This window comes from Micropterus dolomieu, linkage group LG08 (assembly GCF_021292245.1).
Source record: "Micropterus dolomieu isolate WLL.071019.BEF.003 ecotype Adirondacks linkage group LG08, ASM2129224v1, whole genome shotgun sequence".
Lineage (NCBI taxonomy): Eukaryota > Metazoa > Chordata > Actinopteri > Centrarchiformes > Centrarchidae > Micropterus > Micropterus dolomieu.
The window spans coordinates 21,030,634-21,040,982 of NC_060157.1; the positions used below are offsets into that span (position 1 = coordinate 21,030,634).

The 10,349-nt window shown below is 39.1% G+C and overlaps 1 protein-coding gene across 4 annotated transcripts in view; it reads left to right on the plus strand.

Moving 5' to 3' along the window:
• The window catches only part of cntn3a.1 (contactin 3a, tandem duplicate 1), a 66,543-nt gene that overhangs the window by 52,129 nt on the left and 4,065 nt on the right, over positions 1-10,349 (plus strand). For all 4 annotated transcript variants that reach the window (XM_046057437.1, XM_046057434.1, XM_046057435.1 and 1 more), the window contains 8 exons: positions 2,236-2,353; positions 3,400-3,558; positions 3,766-3,915; positions 5,072-5,142; positions 5,575-5,809; positions 7,518-7,633; positions 7,899-8,085; positions 9,089-9,201. In XM_046057437.1, coding sequence (XP_045913393.1) covers positions 2,236-2,353; positions 3,400-3,558; positions 3,766-3,915; positions 5,072-5,142; positions 5,575-5,809; positions 7,518-7,633; positions 7,899-8,085; positions 9,089-9,201 — 1,149 coding nt within the window. The remainder of the gene's footprint in view (positions 1-2,235; positions 2,354-3,399; positions 3,559-3,765; positions 3,916-5,071; positions 5,143-5,574; positions 5,810-7,517; positions 7,634-7,898; positions 8,086-9,088; positions 9,202-10,349) is intronic.

Here is a 10,349-nt window from a genome sequence, read left to right on the forward strand (position 1 = left end):
CATGTGGCTGGAGTGTGTCAGCAGTTCCTGCAAGAGGAAGGCATTGATGCTATGGACTGGCCCGCCCGTTCCCCAGACCTGAATCCAATTGAGCACATCTGGGACATCATGTCTCGCTCCGTCCACCAACGCCACGTTGCACCACAGACTGTCCAGGAGTTAGCAGATGTTTTAGTCCAGGTCTGGGAGGAGATCCCTCAGGAGACCATCCGCCACCTCATCAGGAGCATGCCCAGGCGTTGTAGGGAGGTCATAAGGCACGTGGAGGCCACACACACTACTGAGCCTCATTTTGACTTGTTTTAAGGATTACATCAAAGTTGGATCGGCCTGTAGTGTGGTTTTCCACTTTGATTTTGAGTGTGACTCCAAATCCAGACCTCCATGGGTTGATAAATTTGATTTCCATTGATAATTTTTGTGTGATTTTGTTGTCAGCGCATTCAACTATGTAAAGAAAGGAGTATTTAATGAGATAATTTCATTCATTCAGATCTAGGATGTGTTATTTTAGTGTTCCCTTTATTTTTTTGAGCAGTGTACAATGACAGTGGGTCACTGTCTTATACATAAATTCTAGGCATCATCAATGTAGCCACTGTAAGTACTGCTCCCCTAAATGTGTAAATCCCAGTGCTTGATTTTACTTTTTACGTCCTCAGTAATATTTTCTAAATGCTCAAAGATCTGTTACAAATAGAGAAGATATATGGTTTCTCGATTCCAACACAAAGTAAAGTGAAGAATATCAGTGTTTTGTAGCTGGCTGAGTGAGTGAAAAATTACAAGGGTTGTATAAGGTTGTAAAATTATAACTTTGGTAAATATCAAGTAACTCCAGCTCTGTGCTGTACAGCTCAGACATTGAAAAAAAATAACAAACTGATCTGGTTCAGTTATACAGTATATGTTATTTTCAAATTCACAATTGAAATAACTCAGGGTAGTAATGGTTAAAAACCCTGCAGCAACATTATTTAAGTATGCTGGTAGAGAACATACTGTATTCTGCAAGTGTTGAAAAGTGTATGCCTCCAGCAGCATTTACACCATCCTCACTGCTGGCTACATCCTCCTCTCTTGTTGGGTTTGTAACATTTTACAACTCCAAATAGAGACATGCATGCTGAGGGGCTAATTGTCACTGCCAGACCTGCAGTCACACTACTGTATAAAATTGTGGGACTCATGGTGTGAAACAAAATGTTTATCTGAAATTGAAAAACTTGTAATATACAGTACTTCCCAATATAAAATAAGTTACAGAATATTTTAAGTCTGATATATGCCTATATTACTTAAGAGAAAAAGGAGATGAAAAGGCTGACTGCATTGGCAAACCCCAGCGAAACACAGTCAGCATTTTCAATATTGAGTTGAAAAAAAAACCCCTGAATATTACTTTACATCTTTGTAATTATTTGATTATGGAGTTTATATTTTCCTCCGTCTTGATATAAACCAACACCCCATAAATCATGACAAGTCAACCTTTACAAAAAGCAATTGCACTGTCTTGAAGATACAGACTTGATGTGCAATGGACAGGGAATGTGATTTACCGTTCATTATATCTCTAAAAGCCTCACGACATGTGATACTGCATTTTGTAGGACTTCTTACAGTCTCACTTGATTCAATAAGCAAGCTTTGAGGTTCTTTTTTTCTTGCAGTATATAAAATTTGCCAAAGTGAGAGATCTGTGACCCATTCCATCCCCAGTTATATTATTTTAATGATGGCAGGGAGTTTCAAAGAGTCAATGTCTGGCAGCAACTGAATTTTTATCTCTATAAAATGTCCCTGATTATACATCAAAGTAATTATCGAGTCTCATCCTGTTTCACAGTCCCTTACTTTCATAGATAAGACATCAACTTAACATTAGCTTCAACTTTAAAGTTCAAAGCTAATAATGCATTTGGCATTGAATGGTTTTCGGTAGAGTAAATTAAATCAGACTGAATAAAAGGGGTAGAGCTGAAAGAAGCTTTTTGATTCTTCACAAAGAACCGTCCTCATAAATTATCATGAAAACCTTCAGTCAGCCATTTGGTGCATCCCTGGACTTGTGTTGTACCTTTCTCTTCCATAATGTAATAGACTGAATGCCAAAAGAAATCACTGTGACATTGCACTTGTTTTTGCGGCCCTTGTAGTTTATATTGCAGCTTTAAAATTCTGCCATTGTTCATTTGTTGTTGTTTTTTTCCCCCTTAACTTTTCCACTTATAGCACTCGGCTGGTGACATTATGATCCGTAACATTCAACTGAGGCATGCTGGGAAATACACATGTGCCGTTCAGACCAAGGTGGACAGCGTGTCTATTGCCACTGATGTGGTAGTCAGAGGTAAGGATGTCCCTTGCACCACATGTTAAAAAAATCAAACATTTAAGGCAGACTTGTTGTCTGCAAGAGCTTATGGCGAAGCGACTGAACAGACATTGGCACTGCAGCAATGCCATAGCTGAGATGCACCTATTCAGAAATGTAATTACTCATCAAGGCTATAGCAGCTATGGAGACACCAGAGAAAGGCTCAATTATCTTTTTTTTTCTTCATCTTTTGTAGTAATGCATATCTAGCAAAGCCATTTCTGCTACAAATCCTTTCTAGCCACGAATGCCACTCTCTTTCAGAGTGAATGAAAGAATGTTAACACAAGTATGATAGCTGACTGACAACCAAACTTTCCCATTACCACTCTATATCACAAAGTGAATGAAACAATGTGAACAATGTTACTCTTGGGTAGATGATTAGAGCACAATATGGCCTGACAATGTATGTGCCTATCCATGTACTGTAATTCTCATATTGGAGTTTGTGGGACTGCCATGCACCGTGATGCAGACGTGCAGTATGACCATGACTTAGCTTTCCTACAAAAAAAGCCCTCTATGGCAGTGGTTTCTAACATTTTATGTTTTTGATCCCTTAAATTAAACCATTGTGTACTCGTGATCCATCATCACAGGTAGTATATGTACATGAGTTGTGTGTATGTTCATCTATTTCCCTTCAAATATCCTTCGATTGTTTCTTTTCAATCTTTAGTCATTTATAAAAACATGACCTCTCTGATTTACTTTGACCCCCACAATGGGAACCATTAAACAAACTATAGTACAATAATCTGCACTACAGAAAAGCATAAAATGAGATAAAAAAATATTTATTTATTATTACTTATTTTGTGTGTTTTTTTCTGCCACCAGTTTAACAAACATTGTGTTTGGACTAGTTATAGTTCAGAATTGCAGTCACAGCTGTCCTAACTCTTGTTTGTAATCAGTCCACCCACTATGTGTCTCTGTTCTTCTGCCTCTTGTCTTCATTAATCTCTACAGTATATCGTCTTGTGAGAGTGAACTGTGACTAATTATCCTTCCAGGTCCCCCAGACCCCCCTGTGGACTGTCAGGTGACTGAGATGACAGAGACAACTGCCTCTCTGTCCTGGGGACCCGGGATGGACAACCACAGCCCCATCCTCAGCTACACCATCCAGGCCAGAACACCCTTCTCTCTCGGGTGGCAAGCTGTTACCACCGGTAGGCTGCTTTCATCTGACAGTCTGTGTGTAGGTTGTGTGAATGTGAAGTTTATTGAGTAGAGAGTGTTGGAGACGTGATTGGTATCCTTTTCAAACACCACACATGAAATGACAATAAATAAATAACACATCACCAGCTTGGCTAGCTTTCAGTGGCAGATCTTCCAGGGCTTTGATGAAAGATCATTTCTATGATGTCTCTCAGTTCCTGAGATGCTTGGGGGGAAGCAGCTGTCCGCCACTGTCATTGACTTGAGTCCCTGGGTGGAGTACGAGTTCAGAGTCCTGGCAACCAACAGCATAGGAACAGGAGAGCCCAGCAAACCCTCAAAAAAGGCCCGCAACAAAGAAACGCGTATGTATCTTTAGATTTCCACTGCTGCCAAAAGTGATAGAAATTGTTTGAAATTATGCACATTATATGTATAGAGGACACTTCAGGACAGGAATTACATCCCTTCAAAGAACTTTATTGTACCAGTGTATTTCCTCAGGGCACACAACACATAACTGAACTAAATTCACAACTCACAAATTCAACTGTGTATGTGGGGAGAGGAAAAAACAATACAGTACATAGAAAATACATATATATAGATATATAATATAATCAATATTTAATAGATGCAGTATGTCTGATTCAGCAGCATCATGCATCAAATCTGGTCAAAAGTATGGATTAAAAAGAGATTTCAATTTTATAATTAAATTACTTACCACAGATGTGTAAATAAGTAGCCATACATTTAGAGTTTTATTCATACATGCAAGTATATTCAGCTACTTATACCTATGCATAGATAGTACACGCATACATTTACACAAAAAGATTTATATGCATAAACATAAATAAAATACAATATATTGTGACCAACTCATAAAAAGACCCTCTGAGTGCAGGGCAGTCCTTCATGGCTTCATAAATGTGTTTGGATTTGAAGTCGTTGTACCCACTAAGTTACACATTGAAACTACGGATTTTACACCAAGTCTGTTTACAGGTCTGGTAAAGTACTACTGCATAATTTTAAGGAAGTTATTGAAAGCCTATTGTGAGTGTTGTCACTTGAATCAGTACAGTTGGGGCAGAAAAAAAACTGGAGGTGTGGAGATGGATTACCACACCTCTATAGCCCTCTCCCTCATCTCTGTTTGAAGCTAGAGGTTTGAGCCTGCGCTGGCATCTGCTAGCATAAAACACCTGAATCTCTGACCAAACTGTCTGTGGTTAAGTTGCAATGTGGGTAATGTAGGTACCAGATTTTGACAAGGAAAAAGAATGCATGGAGTAGAAAAGAGCATACCTCTGGTTCTTCTGATCCTTTTAAAAAAGAAACTGTCCATCGTGAGTTTGTCAGTGTAATAGGAGTACAATGTTAAATCTGTGGAGTCCTCTTTAAAGCGTGAATTTAAGAAAGGTCTAACTCTCGAAAATGTTGGACATGTTCAATACCTCTTATCTCTTTATACAAAGTGGTACTTTACTTCTAACACTGTGTTTGATCTGTTAGTTCCCAGGGTGACTCCAGCCAGAGTGAACGGTGGTGGTGGAGGACGTTCAGAGCTGGTCATCACTTGGGAGGTAAACGTGTATTCACACACATTAGATTTTTATTTGTATGTATTTTTATTCATGTGCTACATTCAAATACATGATTTAAATAGATTTAAATAAAAAAACACAATTTTGACATATATACTATATATATTTATAAATGTACATAGTATGTATACTGTATATAAACCTGTTTATATTAATATTGATATCAAACACAACTGTAATGAAATATGACTTACAAAGAATAAGCTCTGTTTGGATAGTTCTATTTCTCAGTATAAAACCACTTAACCAGACAGAAGTTCATGCAAGGTATACAGTACAAGTACAGGACCACCCTCAGCATTATTCCTCTAAGTGCCCAAATCTCTGCATAGCTGCGTGTCTTTTAGCTATTAATATCTTTAAGATCATTCATCTTGAGTCATCCTTCTGAGTCATCTCATACCTCCTTAGCCTGTTCCTGAGGAGCTGCAGAGCGGTCCGGGCTTTGGTTACGTGGTGGCTTTCCGCCCACTCGGGGCGCAGGGCTGGATGCAGGCTGCTGTCACGTCCCCGGACGCCTCTAGATATGTCTTCAAGAATGAGAGCATCCCTCCCTTCTCCCCTTACCAAGTCAAAGTCGGGGTTTATAACAACAAGGGAGAAGGCCCTTTTAGTCCAGTGACCACCATCTACTCAGCAGAGGAAGGTGTGTAACATTAAAACTATACAGTAAAGCACATCTTAACTTAATAACACTAACACTGTGCCAGTGATTACACACTGCCACAACAGATCAAATTAGTTTAAGTCTTATTTTTATTTTTTGTTGTTATTATGTTTCCAGTTTTAGGAATTGTCATTTTAAATTAAGTGGATTAACAACTGTGTAGTTAACAAATGTCAATTTCAAATACTATTCTACTATTTCTAAAAGTCAACACTGGCAAGTTTTGTGAAGCATTGATGAATCCTGTTTCCAAACACCTTGAAATGCCGTTTTCAGTTTCATTTTCAGTTTCTTACTGATGGACGTGGCCCTACATGAAGGCAAAAGTGTTCCGACAAAGTTTTTGTCTGAGATCTTGTCACTAGTTTCAAGTGGGCAGGGCACAGATTGAAAAAGGTGATGTCACATATTTTCATGCACCAACTGGGATAAAGCAATATGTGATGTAAAAATTTGGTGACTGTCGCTGGGTCGTTTGCTGCTACTGAGACAGCACTTTCACTATATTCTGACGAAAACCGCACACCTACACATTCTGATGAGTTTATGACTGGTAAACTCTTTAAAATGTTGCACATTTAATCATAAATATTTGTTGTTCCAGAGAAATACTTAAGATACTAAATACTGAAGGAGTTTTTAGTCAGTTTAAAACTAAATGTTTAACAAGAACAAAAATGTTTTGTGTGTGATTCATGTACATATTCACAATATACAATATGTAATATTTATGCATTAAAATGTTTGAAAATGACTAGTCCTACGTATATTATATATTTTATTGAGTTGTGAACTTAAATTATCCCAAATATTTCCAACAATGTTCAAACCCAGAGAAATCCGTTCTTTTATTCAAGGTAATGGTGTGTTACTAGTGTTAACAGCTAGTGCAGTTTAATATTGGTCACAGAATTCTGGGGGCAGTGAAACTGTTGTTGTTGTTTTGCTAAAGAAGTCAGGCAGTAATTGGCCTTTTTCCATCATTCTGGGAGCAACACCGATCTGATTTTATGCTGCACATGGCATGAGCCTGCGAACAGCAGGGCATAGTGAAAGGAGTCAGTTACCTCGCTGAGAAGTTGGAGGTGTGCACCCTGTCGTCTGCAGCTTTTCATCTAACTGCTCACTGTGGCTGCCCCTTCTTGTTACATTACTCGGTACAATATTTCAAACTGATCTACTGTCACAAAATGCAGAAAATGACTGTTGTTGTTTTGCAGATGCATTTTTGATGAATTATCTCGCTGAAAACACTTGCATTTCCTGTGACTACTATGTAATAACAGTCAACTCGTGTTTCCGCAGTTAAATGCTTTTAATGTGAAGCTGCAGCAATAGGAAATGTTCAGTTTACATTAGCAGTAACTTAATACAGCATTTTTTCCAGGAATGGCACCACCAACACCAAGTTCAGAATACTGAAAATGTATAAATATTGCAGTATTTTTGGTAGTGGGCCACAGGCTCAGTCACCGTAGTGATACCTCATTTGGCGATAGATGTAAAACCACTAAGTAAAGTTATCATATCACATTTTTTTTCCCAGGACTTTATGTTGGAGCACTCACTCCTCCTCACACAGTGGTATGGATAGATTGGATGGAGCTCCAGCATATTCAATAAACCATACTGTAGATGTGGGTGTAGTGAATCTGTGTCTTCTTTCTTTTCCTGACAATCCTTTCAGAGCCCAGCAGAGCTCCAGCAAGGCTGAGGGCGAGGAGTGTATCAGCATCGGAGGTAGAGGTCACCTGGAAGCCCCTGGCCTGGAGCAACAACCGCAGACGCATCCTGGGCTATGAGGTCAACACATGCCCACACAATAGGAATTATACATTTATAGTGGACAGTGCCAAAAGCTAGTGGAAATTTATTTTTTTCATTGGATAACAATGTGATGACCTTTTTGTATTAGTGTTTATATAATTATTCATTCATGAAGTAAACTAAAGTTGAGCATCATGAAGCCCTCTAGGATTCATGCCCGCAACTGCAAATGGAAGTATTAAGCAAAAAATCTGATGCAAGCTTATAAAGTATAATGTGTGTATTTGTTGTGTGTTTTTAGTTGCAGTACTGGGGTGAGGGGGTGAAGCAGGACACTGCCAATGTGATCAGGACAGTGGGGAATAAAACGTCAGTACTCATCAGGGATCTGGAGGGTAGCAGTACCTATTACATGTCCCTGCGGGCCTATAACAGTGCTGGAGTGGGTCCACAGAGCAGCGTAGTCAATGTCACAACCAAGAAACCACGTAAGGACTCTCAACATATCACGGGGAATGAATGTGTCTTTTTGTGATCAGTTTTCCTTTGTTTAGTTTTTTTCCCCCCTCTGGTTGCAGAAGTGCATGGTCCATTTAGTAAATGTTTCATTTCACCAACAGTGTTTCACCAAATAGAGTGAAAGTAGGGAAAATTCACAACACCAAAGCACCTTAAAGGTACTATGTGGAGGTTTCTCGTCCAAAGCTAAATACAGTAACTGCAACATTCACCTACATACAGTATGTTGGCAAAGGCAAAAATCTTTTGTTTTAAAAACACAAAAAAAGGTTAATTTAATGTAAAATTAAGGCCTAAACATTTGCAAAGCCATTTTTAAAAACATATTTTGAAACCTGCATTGTTTACATCCATGTTTACATTGGCTTGAAATGTTCTTCTTCCCACCTTTTTGTGGGCACATTGCTTTCTTGCCGTCTTACCAATGTGAATAGTGTGAAACGTTTGATAGACGTGGCATATCTTTGATGTAAATGCCTTTAAATATGGTCACACTGGGCGATTGGACATGCTGGCTTAGCTGGAATATGATGAGATGCTCCCCTCTGAGAGATTCCTATAACCGTTAGTTAACTCCTCTCTATATTGTTTCACTTTCTCCTTCCTCTATGTCGCTGCGTTCCAACATATGTATACATGTTCGTGCTTGCAGTGCACAAGATTCAAAGAAAACGTGTAGGATCTTATGTTAATATACAGTAGGCTGATATAAATTAATGTCACAATTATAATACATCTGTTACACACTCACATGTCACTCTCCCCAGCCATCGCCCTCACAAACAGCCAAACATAAGACTGTTCTCACTCCCACATGCTTATTCCTCGAGTCATTGCTCACTCCTAACGGTGGGATGATGAACTGATAATGAGAAATCTCCCTCATGCTGAGTTGGTTCTGGACTTTACTGTTTATTGACTGAGTTGCTTGTTGTTTTTCTCCCTCCTCCTACTACCCTCGTCGTCCTCCAGCGCCCAGCCAAGCCCCAGTCAAAATCATGTGGAACACTTCCAACTCCAAGGTCATCCTGAGGTGGGACCAAGTACACGCTCTGGAGAATGAGTCAGAAGTCACAGGATATAAGGTAAAAAGTAAAGAGTTTTTAAACTGGATTGACGAGTGAATGGTTTTATACACGGTTACATAACAGAAACAATAGTCCAAACTTGTTAAAATAATAATCCCATGATAAACCTAACATCCACATTCCATTATTTTTAGCCACATAGTTTTAAGCCAAACACAAACAAATACAGCTTTTCTTTTTTGTTGTTCAAGGGGGAGTCATTGTAGCAAATTTATACATATTGCACACCAGATGATTGATTTTCACCTTCCCATGTTGTGACATTTGACTTGTCATAGCAGCATCATGTGCATAATACATATTTTAAAGGGGCTGTATGTAGTTTTTCAATGAAATTACTTATTAATAAAGTAATTCACTGCCTTATTCAAACTTCACTTAGAAATGAGACAAACGCCTGTTTTCTCTGTTGCTTGCATCAGCCACTATTCTGCTTTTAATGTGAGGACACACCAAAAACAACAATAAAGTTTTATGTGCTGAAGCCCATCAGACCAAACGAGATTCAACATCAGAACATCAGAAAGGCCGGAGAAACACGGAGAGCCGGCTAACACTGAGCAGTTCCTAACGTTATCCGGTGCAAAGTTTTATCGCTTTCCACATTAGTTCACCAACCTACGCGACCCACATTACTATCCTGTGTACCACTGATATTATGTGAAGGTGTTGACTTAGCCTGCAAGAATTCAATTCAATTCAATTTTATTTATATAGCGGCAAATCACAACAACAGTTATCTCACAGCGCTTTTCATAAAAGAGCAGGTCTAGACCGTACTCTGTGATGATATTTACAGAAGCCCAACAGTTCCCACCAAGAGCAAGCACTAGGCGACAGAGGCAAGGAAAAACTTCCTTTTAAGAGGCAGAAACCTCGAGCAGAACCATGGCTCAGGGTGGGCGGCCATCTGCCTCGACCGGTTGGGGTGAGAGAGAGAGAGAAAGAGAGAAAAGGAGAAAGAGAGAGAGAGAAAGAGAGAGAGGGATGTAAGGAGAGAGAGAGGGGAGGGAGGCAGCCTACACAATATACACACAGAGGTACAGACAGTGAAGGTAATGTTGCTATAAACTAAATGAAAAATGGTACAGATATTTATAATAGTGTTAATGGTAACCATCGTAATGTTAATGATTATAATAACA